The 19818-nt window shown below is 37.9% G+C and overlaps 1 protein-coding gene across 1 annotated transcript in view; it reads right to left on the bottom strand.

Annotated features, from left to right (window-relative positions):
• Positions 1 to 4443: 4443 nt before the first annotated feature.
• LOC104278850 (B-cell scaffold protein with ankyrin repeats-like) overlaps positions 4444 to 19818 on the bottom strand; it is a gene marked incomplete at both ends in the record, with an annotated part of 42611 nt that continues 27236 nt past the window's right edge. Inside the window, 2 exon segments of the mRNA XM_009875951.1 lie at positions 4444 to 4640; positions 16520 to 16637. Of these exon segments, the coding sequence (XP_009874253.1) occupies positions 4444 to 4640; positions 16520 to 16637 (315 nt within the window).

Below are 19818 nucleotides of genomic sequence, written 5' to 3' on the forward strand. Positions count from 1 at the left end.
CCTGCTGAATGCCTCTTATTAGTTTTGAAATTCACACCTTTGACTCAAGCAATTCAACTTAAAAGCAATTATGGAAGAATATTCAAGTTTTTGGTTCTATAGAGGAATAAAATCACAAGATAAAGTAACAATTCAGGAGGCTATCACAGAATGTTAAGAGATATCCTTCTTTTATGCTAAAGAAGAGGAAATTACTTCATCTAAACTATAATGAAACATGGAGAAATTCGAAACGAACGTCCATTTACGGGGCTTTGTGCTAAAATGCAAGAGAATAGAATTTGCTTGATAAACTGCTGGCACATTTGAAATTGAGCTTTATCATAATCCCCATTAGAGACTCTTTCGGGGACAGCTCCATCAATTTAGTACTTTTAACAAAAATGAATCAAGTCTTGCAGTGTTCCCTCACCACGAAGGAGACATTTTCAGGGAGTGTTTGAAACGCAAGATTTCCAACAGAGAAGGCAGATGCTACCACTTGTGGAAGCGCACATTTATGTGGGTTCTTAAAGGGTGTGATGTTTTAGCATTTAATAACCCTGCATATAACAGTGTTACTAAACAGGGAAAATCTCTTCCCCCCATTCATACAGTTGTATCAAAGCAATCATGCCACATGTTATGTGATCCTTCCCTTGTGCTTTGTTCTGACACAAATTAGGAGATCAGCTCCCAAGATGCCCACCAGATCTGTGGCTGTAACACTCCCCACATCAACACTGTTCGTGTTCAGCTCCAGAAAAGAGGTTTTCCCTTCAAACAAGGACAGGGAACTTGTGCCATACAGGCAACCCAGTGTACAAGTTAGCCAGCTCCTGCAGTTTACTTTTGTTGTGCTCTCTCTCCCTCTCTCTCCAATCATCTCAGGACTTTTTACTTCCCTAAGGATTCTCCAGCACAAAGGCAAATGAAAGAAACTTTCCAGGATTTTGGAGAAATTGACGGTATGCTTTAATATGCTCATTCTTCTGCAACCCTATTGCTCTTTAAGATAGAAGTGATGAATTACTGTACATATTTTGGGGCTGTTCCTTAAAGGAATAGTAAAGCACAGGTAATAATTTTAAAACAGGAAGAGGTATGTCAAGTACAAAAGTACTTCTATTGTAATAGCGAGCAATTTCAATACTCCAGCTATAACAGGAAGTTGCTGGAACACAGTTAAACTAAATTCTGCTTAGCTCCTAGCCATGCAAATACTTCTTTTCCACTTTCCCATCAATTACAGAAGTACAGTAAGTGGTTTTGTTCTAAAGTGCACTATTACAGGGGACACAAGCCATTTTTCTTCAAGTGGCTGGAGCTAACATTTAAAAAAAAACGAATTACATTTGGCAGATGTGAAGCATGCTCCAGTTTTTACTTGTGTTGCATTAGTAACTCACACCATTTGAATCAGCTGAAAACAGGTAGTACAACTGCATGTCCTAATCAGACTACACATACTTAAGGTGGAAGTAGAGCTGTTTCTAGTTCAGTGCTGTGTTCACAATTGGGAGAGCAGTCATCATGAAAAGCGAACAACTACTGTTAACTGTTTACATGCAAACCATAGCAGACATGTACTGTGAAGGAACTGTTTTAATGCAAAATTACATCATCTAAAAAGTCAGAGGTACCATCATAAAGACACATTTTACGTTGATAATTTTATACTGAGACCTTATTAGGACAATTACTAATCCTACTAAAAAAGTAAAGCTAATCAGAGGTATGCACACACTTTGTATGCATTTTAGAGTGAAATACATCACTCTCACAAACATGACCTTCCATTGCTGACAAAGTGTACCAAAATGTAAAAAGACCATAGAAGTGCAACTTCTCTCGATTTTGTAGCCTGTTTGTACCACGTGTGCTTATGTCTCCTCTTACAGAGGCCTCAAACTACAGCATAAGCTTGAACATGTTTCTAGGATGAAAACAAAACTATCCATTTTCTGAAGCTTCCAGTCCCATGTGGAATGCATAACAAAGTCATGTCTTAAGCGCAGCGGGTGAGTTTCTACGATGCTAGCATAAAAATATAAATGTCCTATGGAATTAATCACTATCATTAAGCACTACTGCAGGGGGGTTGGACAAGATGCCCTTTAAAGGTCCCTTCCAACCCAACACATTCTAGGACACTACGATTGATTCTAAGATCATTAAACATGATAAATTAACCATGGAAGCTGCATCTTCATGCTCAACTCTTTGACTCACAGAACCATCTTAGAAAAGAAATCTAAGTATCTCACTGTGCATTAAATACCACCTTATTCACATTTTGCCTAGTCTTACCAATACTTCACACACAGTATGTACCAACGGTACCTAACCACAGAGAGATGGCATCTAGCCAGATGCACAGGTAGGGGTGTTGGGAAACCCAGTTCCATTCTCCTTGAGGAAAACTGGTAAACTTCAAAAGCTGAAGGATCTGACCTTATACCTGAGACTGTTACTGGCAGGAGCTCTCTGACCAGTACAAGGATGACTATAAGACAACTACAGCAATTAGAAATTGTTAAATGCAAAATTACTAACATGTTGATCCAGGAAGACAGCCTGGTTTTGTGAATAGCTTTATGCTGGATGGTAAGGAGGATCATATTTTCTTCAGTCAAATTTAAACTCAACGATAGTATCAAAAACTGAGGTGAAAGCAACACCTCTCTAGTACAACACCCCTTTGCACTCCATCAACAGAAAAAGCTCCACAGTGCTTTTGAGATCTGATCAGATTCATAGTCCAGTAAATGAGAGAAAACAGTCTGTCACTTCAGAAAAGATGTCAGATCACATCCTCAGCTAGGTATGAGCTTTCTTTAGTAGTATTAGAAAAGGAGAAATATCTGCTTTGCAGATATTCTCCCACTCCCAGTGTTTTTGGAGCCTGGATCAATAGCTGCTCAACCACAACAAAATGACTGCTTAAATAACAGCATATTCTGATTCAGCATCTTGACTACTACAGAAATGCCTTACTTTCAGGCTCTAGGGTCTGCAATTTTCTTCCCATTGAACTCCTTGGAAAAAAAAAATACCGTCATAAAACACTACTAAAACCATCTTCATGGTTCAACACTGATCACACGAAACTTTTCTTCAATTTTCCCAGTGCCTCTGCTTTACCATTACATTAGATGCCAACTGTATCAAAGAAAAAAACTACGTTCTTCCTCTAGAATTTCAATAACAAACCTCTATCAGCCAGTGCTCCCACTCCTTATGCTATCTCTTCCTGTATTAAACTACCCTTAGGTTTCTTGAATTTTCATCCTTAGTCAAGCAAAACATTCTCCTGTACATTATCTACACAGCTATTTATATGTCTTCAAATGCCATCTTTGGTCTTATGTCTATCCATGGTTACATCAAAATGACTGGTTAACAGAAAAGTCTAACTTCTGGCTTTCTTACTCCTCCACATCTGTTGTTGCCATTTGTCTGTGAATATGGAGTCCAAGATCACAAAAACCTCAAACAAACAAATCATACCATCAGCAAAGCTGCGCTAAGTCTTCACAACATCAGCTTACTTACACCAATGTTCACATATTGTTTTTCTTTTGAAATATCATTTACCTGATTTGTTCTCTAGGCTTCAAAACCTCTGGGGCAAAAATTATCACCTCTGTTCAAACTATACTTAGCAAAATAAAGACTTAAAATAGGTTAAAGCTCTGAAATGTTACTACAGTATATTGCTTCTTATGCTGACAATTCTGTTGCATTTTACTGACAACAGTTTGCATGTTAGAACTAAGTATAGACCTTTATTTACTTACTATCTTTCGTGTAGAAAGGTAACTACTGCCCAAAACCTCTCCTGCATATCCAGCTGAAGGAAGGGTTGTACAATTTAGCCTGCCTTCACAGCGGAGTGGACAGCCAAAGCAGGACAACCACTGAAGAGTGACAATGCTAAGACAACTCAGAATCACTTACTTTAAAAGTGACTTTTAAAGAAGCCTTTATCTCTTACTTTAGATGGTTTATTTACATTAAGAAAATTGCCCCAGACTGATGGCCCCAGGGCAGGACTGAACAAACTATGGTCAAGGCCTCTAGGAGCTGCTTTCCCTCTGCATGCCATGGTTCAACGAAACCATGCACAGAAACCTAGAGACTACTTACAACCATTGTCCGGGCACTGAAAGCACCAACTTAGCTAGGCCATGTGAGGTACTTCTGGTTCACTCTTCTCCTAAATTTCAAGCATACCTAAAATTCAAGCAGCACAGAAACTGTGATCTCCATTACGACAGTGCACAGAGAAGGTGGCAGTACCCTATTTTGACCCCTCTTTCTGACATAAGAGTATCATAATATTTTCAGTCAGAAGGGCTACAATATATTGGTGTTTACAAGAGGTGATACTATTGGATCTCAGCAGCACAACATCATAGTCCCCTGGTTATAGATGACATACAAAAAATTGTATGGACTTACTGACAATTGTTCAATTAACTTTTTTAGTTGCCTGTGCCCGTGCTTCTCAGCGATACTTGCTGGATCATCTCCATATTTGTTGGTTATTTTACAAGCCCGTGTACCCTCAGGACAACTGAGTAGAAATGTTGCAAGGTTCCTTAATCCAAATCTGGCTGCACAGTGAAGGAGAGTAGGAAATTCTTCCAGATGGCTATCTGTATATGGAAACAAAGTTTTCATAAAACAGAGTTTTGCTTTATAGAACACCTTTCTCTTTCTTTTAGAAAAGTCCTTTGAACATCAGTGCTACAGAATCACAGTTCTCAAACTGCTAATACAAAACCTGCATCCAAAGAACAAATCCTCCAACTAACAGTTCTATGATTCACATACGCATTTTAATAAAGGAGCCCTCAGTGTAACTGAAAAATCTATTTTCTTCTTTTTTTAAAATGTCAGAGAATTTAAAGATGAATGTACCAGGTAACTGTTTATAGGCTTTATCTGAAATAACATGATATTAATTTCTATCACAGCCTTTCCTTTTCCCCTTGGAGGACTGGGACAAAGCTAAACTGAAATCAGTTTATCATTTCAGCATAGTCCTTTATTCTAACTCTTAAAAGTGGCCACAAGTTGCACACAAAAAAACAAATTTAAAAAAAAAAAGAAAAAAGAGATAAGACATAAACAATACTTCCCTCTGCCTCTACTTTCTATTCACTTGTGGTTTGTTGTGTAGTCATTTGTCTGTGTAGCAGCGTGCACTGTAATTCTTTTCCAAGTATGCATCCAGCCTGCCCCAGGCACCATCAACATCTCACACCCTCAGGGTCTGTTGGTAGTTTCTTTATTACCCACTGCGTGAAGAAGTGCTTCCTCTAGTTTTTTTTGAATCTAGCTCCTGCTAGGTTTAATTGATAGTCCCTAATTCATCTTATTCTTCATCCTTGTCTGCCCTCTCTGCACTTCTAGTGATTTACTCATTCCCAACATTTCTTTCCTGAAGAGCTCCAGTCTACTTAATTATGCTTCCTAGAGAATCAACTCCATCACCCCCACCACTCTTTTCTGAATCTTTTCCAGCTTTAATGTAACTATTTTGAGATGACAGAAGAGCTTCACATGATAGTTAGCTTGTGGGTGAGCATTGTAATTTATGCATTGTCATAATTATGTCCTGTTTTTTTCTCTATTCCTTTTCTAATAACTCCTAGTATTTCATTTGCTTTTTGCTCTGCTGCCTAGCAACAAGCTGATGTTATCCTGGAACCATGTGGTCTTATTTCTCAGTGCTAGTAGCCTGCTCAAAACTTCTAATTTTGTATGACAACACAGTACTGCTTTTTCCACTTGCATCACTTTGGTTTTACCTACAATGAATATCTGACATTTTTATTGCATTATCTCACAAGGCCTTTCTCCCATTTTCTCCCATTCCTCCTTCCTCACTACCCTGAATACTTTGTATTACTACCGTAAGTTTTATTCATATGTGCCCAATCAGTTACTGACTTGCTGAGGTTCGCTGACTCTTAGAAAAAACACCGAGAAATCTGCAAAGGAAGACTTCACATTACAGAAAATTTCACACAGAATCACAGAATGTCAGGGGCTGGAAGGGACCTCAAAAGATCATCTAGTCCAGCCCCTCTGCCACAGCAGGATCACCTACAGTAGGTCACACAGGAATACGTCCAGGAGGGCTTTGAATGTCTCCAGAGAAGGAGACTCCACAACCTCCCTGGGCAGCCTGTGCCAGTGCTCCGTCACCCTCACAGGGAAGAAGTTTTTCCTAATATTTTTGCGGAACCTTCTGTGTTCCAGCTTGTAGCCATTACAATTCCTATTAATTTGTCTGTTAGAGATAACACATTAACCTGCTTCTGGCTCTCAAGGTTCATAGAGAAACTGGGTTTTGGCATCACAGTTACACCCTCTAGTACCACAGAACTGAAGAATTACACACTACTGTTAGAAATCCAGCCAGTTGACTTTTAAATTTCCTCAGAGCTCTTAATGAATACCAGCTAGTCCTTGTGCTCTACCTGCCCATTTTTTGCTCTAATTTTATGATTCCTTTGACAGTCTCTTTCCACATGTCTCCCAATCAGGACTACAGCTTGGGAATCTACATAGCTTCTTCTGGCTTTCCAGAGTCCTCTTTTACATTCCAGTCATCAGTTGTCCCACAGGCTAGCCAGCTATGAGTCCTGGAATTATCAGAGTTGCCAGTCTTTAATCTTTCTCATTTTTACACTCTTCTACATACTAAAATTTGGCTCAGCAATAGCGAGTTCGTGTACCTTCCCCCTCCCCCTTTCTGCTCCTGCAGAATGTTAATATGGAAGAGTGAAACCTCACCCCAGAATTAGATAATGCCTGCACCAATCCGGTCACTGAGCTTTTGTCGACAAAGGTATGCATTTTAGCTTATACACACCTTTCCACTTACATTATTTTAACTTTTTTTAAAAAACAGAGACAACCTTAAAACTATACAGCAGGTAAGATTTTTGAGAAAAGTAGGTGCTGCAGAACTTTTTTACTCCATACTGCTCAACATTTTAACCAAAGCTCCACAAGTTAGACCTAATTCTGTTATTAGAAGAACTATAAATGTTCCCCCAGAGTACGGCCATTTGAATTGTTATTTTTGTCTATACTTCAGTAACTGCAGGACAAAAACAACCTCCTTATAGACTGAGGAAAATATATACCTACTTAAGAAGCTGTCACATAGGCAGTAAAAATATACGCAGGTAATTCTAAGGCTGGTACAAGAGCATCAAAGCTAAGTGTACTTTTACACATTACACAGGATTCTCTTAAACAACAACAAAAAAGTGTCCAAGTCCAAGCTAGTATTTAAAAAAACAGCCACAAATCACGGTCAAATTGCCTTTCTTTATGCCTTTTCTTTATATCTTTTGCTATACCTTTTTTTATGTCCAGCAATGAAATAGGTGTTGAGTAGAAATTCTGAATGGTAATAAACTACATGTACTCTAATCAATGGTCTGCATCCTGTTAGCAGACTCTAAAAGGTCAAATACAGTTGGTAAAAAGAACCTTAACAGAGTATTATTAACATCCTCTAAAAGAATTTCCACTCATGCTAATGAAACCTGAAAAAATTGTTTACAAATCCAAAAGGAGAAATCTATATTACCAATGGACTGGATGCTGTGACTTCTTCATCAATATAAAGAGAAGATCTTAGACTGAAAGGCAATTTCCAAAAAGGTTAATTTTAAACAAGCATCACTATTACATCTCTGAACAAAAATCTACAAGGATTATATTTTTTTCCTGTGAAGGTGTTAAATCTGAAGACTGAGCTTCGTTATTGAAGTGTTAATTCCAGGATACAAATCTTGCTGAAGACATAAATCTACTAACAGTTGTATAGATAATTTCATCTATTCTATTTTTTTCACAGCATCTACTTCACAAATCAGCATGAAATGGAGAGTTCTGTCCAGGATTATTCAAATTACTTTCACAGCATAAATTTCCATCCCATGCTTAAAACAGGTGCAACAGACAGGAGTGCCACCAAAAGACCGCAAGTCCAGAGAGCACAAATGCCATAAATTGCATTGGGATTACAAAATTATTGTAACCTATCTCCTAATTTAATTCAAGAGCTCTCTCTGCAATATTATTATTACAGATAAATTTAAATACTATGGTGAAACCAATTTCTACAATAAATACGGCTTTATTATCTATTAAAAAAATAAATAACTGAGCCCTGAAATGAAAGTCTTTTGGTAGTACAAAAAAAAAAAAGATTGCATAATAGCAATTTTAACAGGAAGTGAATGCTCTGGGGAAAAAAAAAATCATTGCATTTATTCCATTATTGGCATACTGTTATTACAAGTAAAACAGAGTAAAATTGGCTGCCTGAAATAATTTGTTTTGCCAAATACGTAGTTTCTGCTTTCTGTGACTGGATTTTTTTAGCCATGAGCCTTCCCTGAAATTAAAGACAGTTCCTTTTTACTAACATAACTGTATGAATGCATCCTTCTTCCAAGCAAAGATTTAGCAAAATGGAATATTGACAAAACACTGGAGTTTTGCCAGGCCATGCAACATAATACGCCGTATTACCATCAGTCGATGTGATCATAAAACACAGTATACAGCCACATTCAAGAGTGTCAAGTCCATCCTCATTCAGATATTACTGAACTTCTCAGTGCTTCTATTCTGTTCAAAATAAGCAGAATCCAAAGACCTACACAGGCCTCAGACCTATTTTCCCTTCCCCTCAAGGAATTAATCCTAGGCCTCAGATTGATACAGTTGGTGCTGCTGCTGAGTTAGAGATTGGGCAACAAACAATGTAGGAAGGGAAAGCTCGCAGCCTTGACAACTGCTGTTTCTGCATTCCAGTCAGCTGTGAACAGTATCAGCCACCAAACTGTACCAGTTGCTCCCAGAGATCATCCATAGGTGTGGAGGGAGCCGCGCAAACACCAGAAACTTGTGGGAAATGCAGGCATGCAGCTTTGTCTATTGGTCCTGGGCCTTGAGATTCCATTCATTTAACTACCAATTTTGGACCATAAGAGTATCTTCAGGTTAAAGAGAGACAGATGTGCAGCGTGCAACAGCACGGATGAGGGGGCCCCTGACTTGTCACCTTGGCTTTCCATGCACTAAATGCCTTGTAAATACATCTTCTCCAAGGATCAGTATATGGTGGTATATTGATAATATAGAAAACAAGCAAGTGCTCAATCCACAGCCACTGAGTTCATGTCATCTTCAGTCGCTACAGCACCACCAGCCTTACTCTCAGAAAGGGAGGTCCTCCACATCTTGTTTCAGTGCTGTGCAGGATCAGTTGCCCATTACAGAAGACACATGGAAAAGCTTTACTGAGTGGCTCAGACAGATTTAATTTCGTCTACCTATGAAACAGAAGCCTGGTGCCATCAAGTTATGACACAAGGCAAAAAGTTATTGTGAGGACTATCAAATGACATACTGATCTCCAACAATTTAAGAAAGCTTTTAATATTCAGATTTGCAAAGCCATTTCACGCAACACAATGGGCAGCCTCCTGCACACGCAAAATAGGATGCAATCTTCAAGGGCCAAACTTTCCAAGTGCTGCTGACAGAAAACTATGAACTTTAACTACTTGAGGCCACCCTTGTATGATCGCTCTCTCGGTAGATGCTACATCAACAGTTGAGATGGCCGCTGTTCTTGAGCAACCTCAGTAAAACTTCAGTGCCCATTTCTACATGCAGCTGTGGTACCAGTAGTCCTGTATAAGCTAATGGCTTTGCCACCCATACAGTGAGAGAAGAAAAGATGTTATTAGACTTCATCTCTCAAATTTCTCCCCTAAATACATATTTAATTCGTTAAAAAATATAGCGAAGTTTATGAATTGAAAATACATGACTGAAACTCACTAATCTTTCTTTTGCCCTCATTTCGATATGAGGTACCACTGTTGAAACCCCTTCCAAGTCATCTGCCAAAGGTGAAGAAGTTCCTCCAGGCTCTACAGCAAAAGTCAATGACTACTAAGGGTACCACCATCAAAATAATCAAGTAAGAATAACCCACTGCAAGATGTACTTGTCTTTGTGGGTTTTTTTAATTATAATTGTTTACTTAATTGCCAATTCACAAAATGTGGTGAGCTCCTAAGACAAATTAGATGTTCTACTGTAAAGAAGTTTCCAGCATACTGTGCTTAACTGCTTTAACTGAAGTTTTGTATTATACACAGTAGGAAGAGGCTGTAATTATTTGAAAGCCACATGCTTCAGGCAGAAAATACCATTCTTGAACTTGCAAGTTTGTCACACTGAATTGCGGAAAACTGCTGAAACTTTTGTCCGCAATGAAACTGAAGAAACTGATACATTTCAGCTAACTACACAGAATTGAACAAAAACAGTAGTTATTAGGGTAACTAGAAGCAAACAGCTTTTACTCAGCAGCAGTCCATTAATGAAGAGCGTTAACAGAGAAAAGCTGCCATTGTTTGATACCTACACTAAGCCGGAGGGAAAGGTTAAAGTGCTCAACTGGCATATTTAAGTGCATTAAGGTGGCTTCTTAACTTTCAACTAACTTTGAGGCCAGCGCTTGTTGTTTATTAAAGATTTAATTGACATACACAAGGTTAAGAAGAAATCCCTATGTTTTATGTTTTCTCTTGTCACAATCCCTTTACTCTTCTCTGCTGAGCATTCTGGAACACCTCAGCTATAAAACAGAGCAAAAAATCTAATATTACTATAGAGTAGTATTGCTTTAGCCAGTGGGAATTTTCACAAAATTGCAGTGAGCAAACAGAATAGCCTACAGTGATATTTCTGTAGATCTTGTAAGACATTATTCTTTTATTTCCCAAATTATTGAAACAGGACACTACTTTTTTTTTTTAAAAAAAATCAATTTCAATTGACATTTTAAATGACTTCTACAGTGCCAACATCAATTAAACCAAAGAAATACTTAAAACCCATCTGTTTCTTCTCCCCCAGTGTACATTTTCTGCACTGTTTCACTAACAGCTGAAAACTCAAGACTATTTCTTCTTTTGGTAAAGGTGTTTCAGCTTGAAAGAAAGAATTACAGAATTCAGCATAGGACTTGTTATGTTGCTAACAGTGTTCGGTGACAAAAAGCCTTCTTTTCTACAAAAAGAGTAAATTCAAGACTTTTCGTAAGCCTCAATGTTTGAGTTTAATCAAGGAAATGGTAACAGATAATTTGTTTTTAAAAAAAAAAGGAATATTGTAAAAAGTGAAATTCATCAATAAGAGACAAAGAAAAGGGTTTCCTCAAGTAAATTGCAATCTCTTGGACAGGAATCACTGGACCAAGAATTTCCAAAACTCAGGATTGAACAGCAGAATCAAATCTTTCCAGCCCAAGAGAAATTTTGAAATATCAGTTTGGAATTGTAGTATGTTTTGACTGGACTCTATTACCAGAATATAAAGGAATAATATACATACAAGGTACCCTGACAGCAGTTTGGTACAGTATGTACAGTATTCAGGACAGTACTTCCAGTTTTAGTTCCCATGGTTCCACAAGGGATGGAGGACCACTACTAAAAATCCCAGACATTCCTTGTCTATCTTTCAGTTAACGCTGTTGTTAAATATAATTTTTCCCCCAGTAGCTTCTATTCAGTCTGTACTTAGCTTTCTCATCTGATTGGGTGTCTAGTATACCCCTTTAGAGACTGCAGATTAATCTCTTTAAATATCACTCATTACTAAAACATTTTTCCCTTTGATAAGCTGAATAAAAGTCTTTATCTTAATTCTTCTATACTGATAGTATGTAATATCAATGCATAATCCCCAATATGAAAACATTCCGATACTTTTACCTTCTTTAAAACTACGTAAAACATCTACAATAGCAAAACCTCCCAACAATTAAAACAAAAAAAAGCACAGTTCTGAAGCATGTGCTTCATTTATCATAGAATTGTGGAATGGTTTGGGTTAGAAGGAATCTTAAAGATCTTCCACTAGACCAGCTTGCTCAAAGCCTCACCCAGCTTGGTCTTGAACGCTTCTAGAGAGGGGACATTCACAACTTCTCTGGGTAACCTGTTCCAGTGCCTTATCATACTCACAGTACAGAACTTCTTCCTAAAATCTAATCTAAATCTACTCTCTGTCAGTTTGAAACAATTACCCCTTGACCTATCACTGCACTCCCTGATCAAGAGAATCATAGAATGTGTTGGGCTGGAAGGGACCTAACCCTAACCCTCTAGTCCAACCCTGCAATAAGCAGGGACATCTTTAACTAGATCAGGCTGCTCAGAGCACAGTCCAACCTGACCTTGAATGCCCTCAGGGATGAGCCCCTCCCCTTCTTTCCTGCAGCCTGGAAGGCTGCTGTAAGGTCTTCTCAGAGCTTTCTCTTCTCCAGGCTGAACAACCCCAACTCTCTCAGCCTGTCCTCTTAGGGGATGTGCTTCAGCCCCCGATCATCTTTGTGGCCCTCCTCTGGACTCACTCCAACAGGTCCATGTCTTTCTCACACTGAGGGCCTCATGAGAGCAGGCCAGAGGGGCAGAATCACCTCCCTCAAGCTGCTGGCCACACTCCTCTTGATGCACCCCAAGATGCGATTGGCTTTCTAGGCCGAAAGCCCACATTGCTGGCTGATGCTCAACTTTCATCTACCAAGACCCCCAAGTTCTTTTCTGAAGGGCTGCTCTCAATCCACTTGTGACTCAGCCTGTATTTGTGCTCGGGATCGTACTGACTCAAGTCAAGGCCCACTTGGCCTTGTTGAACTTGATGAGCTGTGCATGGCCTCACCTCTCAAGCCTCTCAGGGTCCCTTGACACAGAGTCAATGTCCTTTTATATTGAGCGTAAAAGCCTTCTGACTCGCTTTTGCATATACAGCAGTGCCAACAATGTTCTTCTGTTAGAGATCCCTGATTTACTTTTTGGTTACTACAGTAACTATTACAATAGGATACTTAATCAAAAGCAAGCAACTGAAACTCATCTTATGCCTGGCAAAATACAGTCCAATGGCTATCACTAGAAACCATGGTTTGTAAAAAAATTAGCACAAATTTCTATTTTTACCATTTCCAATTACTGACTTTTACAAATCAATTTCTTTTGAATAATACTGATGAACTTAAGATGAAATCAAACAAGTAAAGATATAGCATCACCAACTCCATTTAATCAGAGATGTAATTTCCTTCCTGCATGTAGTACAACAAGTGAGACCTCATGGAGAAAGAACAGTATATACATGTTAAAATGCTTGTGGGTCTATAGGCCTAGATTTTCATATTACAAGGACCTTTTAAAGTCTGATGTGCTGTTCAGACAACTCTCCTTGCTTAGATGGCAAGACATCCAATTTTTCAGAATATGTTATTTGTGACACATAGCATCTTTTGAAAAACTTCCCTTATCAGAAGTCATTATACTCAGTGATACACCTATCCTAAGCAGGTAAAGTTGTTCTGTTCGATACTATGGTAACATAGTAAGTTTATCAGGACATTTTGCTTTTTTTTAATTAGGATTACTTCTAGCTGAGTCTACCCCAGGGAAATAATGAGAAAGTTTACCCTAAGCACATCTTATTTACAGGAATGCTTGCATATACATGTGTTAGTATAGAGACAGGTAACCACACGTCTATAAGACCTGGTTGTATTGATATGACATTCAGTCATTCAGAAAAATATCTATTAAACAAGGAACTACATAAGGCCTGTCATCAAGTGCTCAAAGTCACTGACTTAATTTGAATAAATGGAAACAGAAACACGAGCAAACCCCTACAGGGTTTGTATGAAAAAAATACTGTAAATATGACCCTGCATCTACATGACAGGAAACACAGAGTGAGAGCTGTATCACATACATTCTAGGTTCTTAACACCCAGAATGATGAAAATGCATTTCTAGTGGAGATGCTGCACACAAAGTAAAGACATTAATAGATTGCTTTAAATTAGGCAATCTGAAACTATACTTTGAAGAGTGAATCAAACAAACGCTAGCCGAGGATTATTCAGATATTTGATGCGCTGAAAGCAGGATGGTATCAGAGTTGATCTTTTGCACCTTTGCCATCTGTGCCAGCCTAAACACTGACCTCTTGCAAGTACTGCATTTATCAAACTAAAAAACTGTTGAACAGCCATTCTTGGGAAGGAAGCATCTCTTGAAAAATTATGCAAGTATCATGCATCTGGTGATGCCTTCATTTAAATCATTGTTAATATAGGTAAGCATCACATTACATTTTCCTTTGATTACATCCTGTGTATTTTTTCCTATTACATTTTATATTTAGTTTTACACTCCTAAGTTTTTAATCACACAGCTGTATACTTCTGAGAAGTCAAACCATGCAATTAATTAGTGATCCAATAAAATGAATCATGAGTTCTTCATTATTTGGTCACTTTCAGCTCACATTGAGAACTCTCAAGTACGACAATTTATCAGTTACAATAAAGCATCAAGGTGAAACCATACCAAGGGAGGTTTCTTTTATCTATGTCTCATGCTGCAAGACTGACCTCCTGTAGTCATGCCAATGACTGGAGTGATGAAACAGTCTCCAAAGGATAAGATTTAGGAAGTTTTAAACTCTTTTTTAGTGTTTAGGTCGAAAGGAGTGCATCCTTACTTTGGTAGTGTCTAGCTTTCAAGGAGTGTATCTGCCTTTGGGTAGAGGTATTACTATTAAGTTAGACCTATTGCACCCAGATCAGAAAGCAAGATTAAATATAGTCCATTAGATACTAAATGCACACAAGAACTCATCCCAGCTTTTGGAGGAAAATTACATATTTGCAGCTTTATGATACAAGCTCTAATCAGAGGTTTTACTAAGTTCAGTAGGCCTTGAAGCCTTTAGAAGCAAGCTTTGGAAGCAGACAGAAATCCTATAGAATCACATACAGGTAGTCACCTGTATGAGAGCTAATTCGCGTGCATGTTCAAAGGTACAAGAATAATTCATCTCAGTGCTAAAAAGCTTTCCCTCTAATAGCTTCACTTCTTTTCAAAAGTATTTAATTAGCTTTCATTCTGTGATGTTTTCTCTTTGGAAGAAAAAATGGTGCTTGGAATAAAATGCTGCAGAAGTGGTTGAACAAGGAGACGCGAGTCCTCCATTAGACCTGATATGTCTAATGCCTGTTTGGGATCCTCTCACAGCGAATCAAAGACATGGGTTCACATACCATTTCAGGCACAAGGGGGATCAAAGCCTAGGCCTCCCACATTCTGAGTGCTTCCAGCTCTGCAACCATATATTTCTTTCATGAAGAATCTGGGTATCTAACTTTGCACTTTCTTCTTGCGCCATACATCAAACTGGTTCATTTTAAGAAAGTCACTACTTGACTAAAGCTCAAAAATAGTCAAACTGCTCTTGAACCACACATGCCTTTTGGGAAGGTACTGCATTATTCTCAGTATTCGAAAATTTGCCCAGATCTAACTGGTCACTAGAGAAGCAGAAAATCTTCTGTTCATCAAAACTAGCACTTCACATTGGGAATTACTCTTTAATGTGTCCTGTAAACCCCCAGCCTGCAGTCTTGCACAGGAAAATGTCAAGGATAGATGTCTCACTTAACACCCTACTTATCTGCTTCCAGTAACTGGGACTCACATTTAAGGTCAACTAAAAAATACAAGTGGAATCATATTTATCTAGTACACAAGGGGTGAATTCCATCATCAAAGAAACCTTACTGAAAATGAAAGAAAGTATGATAGGGACCACAGTAGAGTTACTTTCAAAACTTGTTATACTTGGTTATGAGAAGTGTTATGTTGTACTTGATTGTAGTGAGCTTATTTTCTCTCAAAATCATAGTCCATGTACACAAAATAGAAGTTAGGCAGCAACTAAAACGCATCTTTCTTAAACATTTCAGAAGGGAAACACATTTTTTTGGCTTTTGTTTTTCCTCAAAAGTTTCTTAGAAATGATGTGTCTAATATACATCTGAAATAACATAATGATGCTTTCAAAACACAAGTTAAATAATCATACTACTGATATACTGCAAAATAAATTGTATCCTTAGTATGTGGTTAACGAATTCAGCCATTACCCTCTGTTTGGTACTAAATAGTAGATTCTGTTGACACACTGCTGAATCATGCATATAGTATGTCTACTTCACAGACAAATCCTAATTTAACATGAGGATGCCTTTTTTTAAAAAAAAAAAAGAAAAAAACAAACCTGAAAGTAAGCACCTTTGAGCCAGAAATAATGGAAATTATTAGGGGCATAGGTACTAAATTGAATGGTTTAGTGCTGTTCCAAGTTCAAAAGCCATCCATTGTCTTCAGATAGAAATCCTTAATTTTCTTTCTACGTTGCCAAACTTAGAGAAAGTGAAGTTTAAACTGTGTTACAGAAGAGCAATTAGTAAAATTGGTTGTGTTGTCCTTACTGTGATTTCCTCCATTTTACTACTGGCTTTAAATACTTAGAGATTGTCTTATTAACATTTAAAAGTAGTAACCATAGTATCGGTAATGAAAATCAGTGCATACAAAAAGTGACTCACTTGGTTGCTGACGGTACTCTTCACTTTGAAATGGTCTGAATTCATAAGCAGATATTTTGTTTTTCAATAACAAAGTCAGAACATTATCCAGCTTCTCTACAGAAGAAAATTTAAAAGCCTGTTTAAAAGGAAAAAAAAAATTTAGTGCATTTGTTGCGTATGTCCTTTTAAGTTTATCCTCAGAGTGCTGGCAAATCAAATTACTCAAAACAGAGTTACTACAAACTCAATTTTAGTAACAGCATCATAATTTTTGAAAGCTACAAAAGAGATACTATAATAGGGAAGGATCATGAAAACACAATCTAACTGAAGAAAAACAGGAATTATAATTTATGAAGTTCAGCCATGACTAAAAATTTCTGGATGAAGGGTAAGGACAGGAAGATTTGTGTTTATCAACTCTCAATTTTGCTACAGCAATGCAGTGTAATAACCAGGAACTGTTCTTGAAGATGTGAAGTGCCAATAAATCCATTATCAAGTCCCATCGACAACCCAACACCATCATAACCACTAAAGCATGTCCCAAAGTCTCATCTTTGAACACCTCCAGGGGTAGTGACTCCACCACTTTTCTGGGCAGTCGGTTCCAATGCTTCGCCACTCTAAAGGTTCACCAAAGCCAGCAGAAAAAGTTAAGCACACTGCAAGGGAACACTGAGCCAGTCAGGAGTTTGAGAAAGCTCACATTTTATCTGAATAAAGATTCAAAACATGACACAATAGAAGTAAAAACACTACTTTCTCCCTGTGTCCTTGAAGGCAAGTTCTTTTCAGGAGCAGCTCAGAACTAAGCTAGTGAATTTGAAGGCAATTCTTCCAATGCTCTCAGAAGCACAGCAAGTTGCTCTCTGCTCCACTGTTCAATCTCAGTCCTTCTGCAAACGCTGCTGCCCACATCAGAGCTCATCACCAGCAGCTTCCCTTGCTCAGCACCACCTCCCCAAGTGCAGGCACTCACAGAATCACAGAATGTTAGGGGTTGGAAGGGACCTCTGAAGATCATCTAGTCCAACCTTCATCCCAGCATACCTAACCACTACACCATAGCTTCAAGTGCTAGATCTACTTTTTCTTTAAACACCTCCAGGGTTGGTGACTCCACCACCTCCCTGGGCAGCCTGTTCCAGTGCCTCACCACTCGTTCAGTAAAGAACTTCCTCCGAATATCCAATCTAAACTTACCCTGATGCAACTTGAGGCCATTTCCCCTTTTCCTGTCACTAGTAATTAGAGAGAAGAGACCAGCCCCAGCCTCACTACAGCCTCCTTTTAGGTAGTTGTAGAGGGCAATAAGGTCTCCTCTCAGCCTCCTCTTCTCCATACTAAACAAGCCCAGTTCCCTCAGCCGCTCTTCATAGGGCATGTTTTCCAGACCTCTCACAAGCCTTGTTGCCCTTCTCTGCACCTGCTCCAGCACCTCGATGTCCTTCTTGTACTGTGGTGACCAAAACTGGACACAATACTCAAGGTACTCTATTTCCCCACTCCCTTTTCAGAGTGACAGGACATGGCTGTGAACAACAAAGAAGCCCCAAGTGCTGACCATCACACCTGGGCTTCCAAAAATACCCTCAAAGAAATGGAAGACTAAACATATATTGCTACTTCTGTGAACAATATGATAGGATATTCTTTAATAACTGCTAACAAAGCACTGAAAATGTTTGCCACTGAAACACAGGATAGACAGCCAGTAAATTAACATATTTATCACTGGCTTTAGCAGTACCAACAAGGTTACATTTAGATAAAAGATGAAACTCCTCAGTAGTTCTTACACAGCAGACACTACTTTCTATACATTTCAATATATAGATTACTTCTGCCAAAGAGAATGGGGTAGACTTAGAAATCACTTAGGTGTTTCTGACAATTTAGGTCAGTGGTAGAATATGGAGTTATTTCATACTTAAAAGAAAGAAACATTTAAAACCAAACAGCTGTTGACATGGAATAAAAGATTGAAATATTAAAAGCAGTTTCAAAGGGAGTATCTCTGGGGATTGGACACATATATATAATATCACCACGTAAGTCATACAGCTATTTCTTACAACTTTTCATGGAAAAGGCTTCACTTTATTTTAGGTCTTTTTTTTTTCAATATACTCTATAGCTGGAATCCTGTTTGATGACTATTATAAAAACATCCTTTATAAGATATAAAATCTCTCAGGATAATAGGATTATTATTCAGGCAATTCCTGGATTTCTTTAGATATTCTGAGTCACTGAAACTAACATGAACCTATTAACTTCAGTAATGAGCATATAACCTTAGTTTCAATTTTTTATTTTTTTTTTAAATCAAAGCCTAAGAAAACTGTATCAGGAACTTCCAACACTAAATAAATTAATCAATAGTTGCATTTGTTAGAAAGTCTGAGAGAAAAATCAATACAGCATGTAAATTCAGCAGAATGTTGAAATGAGAAGTTGATGAAACTTAGAAAATTAAAAAGTTTAATTATGAATTATAAAAACCTTAAAATCCATCTGTGCACTGGTTTACTTAAGAAAAAAGTTCCCTAAGTGAGTTTCTTTAATACGAAATTATATGAAAGCAAAAGAACACAAAAAGTTATAGTCTTTTGTCAACATCCACCCTCATATATATTGATAGCAAGTTCATTCAGCATTGATTCAATTTTGATCCCAACTCTTTCTACTCTACCATAAAATTTCTGATTTTCGTCTTTCAAAACTTACACAAAGAAACTTATTTAATTTGCTCCTATTTATTTCCTTACATTTTAAGTGTTTATTTGGTTGTTTAAAATTTTTTGCTAATATTGCTAACTGATTTTTAAATTCAAATTTGGAACACAGAAAATTACAATCTATCAGATATAGCAAAGAATTTCATCCAACACCATGATTTGCAAAAATCTGAATGCTTTTAATCTAAACTATGGCTAACGTTAATCTTTAATTTCTCTCTAAACAGAGGAATTCGAAAGTGCACCAGTACCACACCTTACTGGTCTCCCACAAAGACCTATGAACTGACCTGACCATCAGTAAAAGGAATGGATAGCTGTAAGCCTATCTGTTGGGTTTTGTTTATCTTCTTGGCTTTATGAGGGGACAAAGTGGAGAAGGGGACAATAATCTCAACAACGATAGCATCTCAAAAAAGCTGGAAGGATTGGCAACACAATATACAACACAATGAAAGCATTTTACCAAAGCATTGTGTCTTTGGAACGCATTACTGTAGCAATTTGTTCTTATCACAGAATTTTAATACAGAGATACTTCTCAGATTGCAAGTATTTGTGAAAATCTTGAAC

Source organism: Apaloderma vittatum, unplaced genomic scaffold, assembly GCF_000703405.1.
Source record: "Apaloderma vittatum isolate BGI_N311 unplaced genomic scaffold, ASM70340v1 scaffold10859, whole genome shotgun sequence".
NCBI lineage: Eukaryota > Metazoa > Chordata > Aves > Trogoniformes > Trogonidae > Apaloderma > Apaloderma vittatum.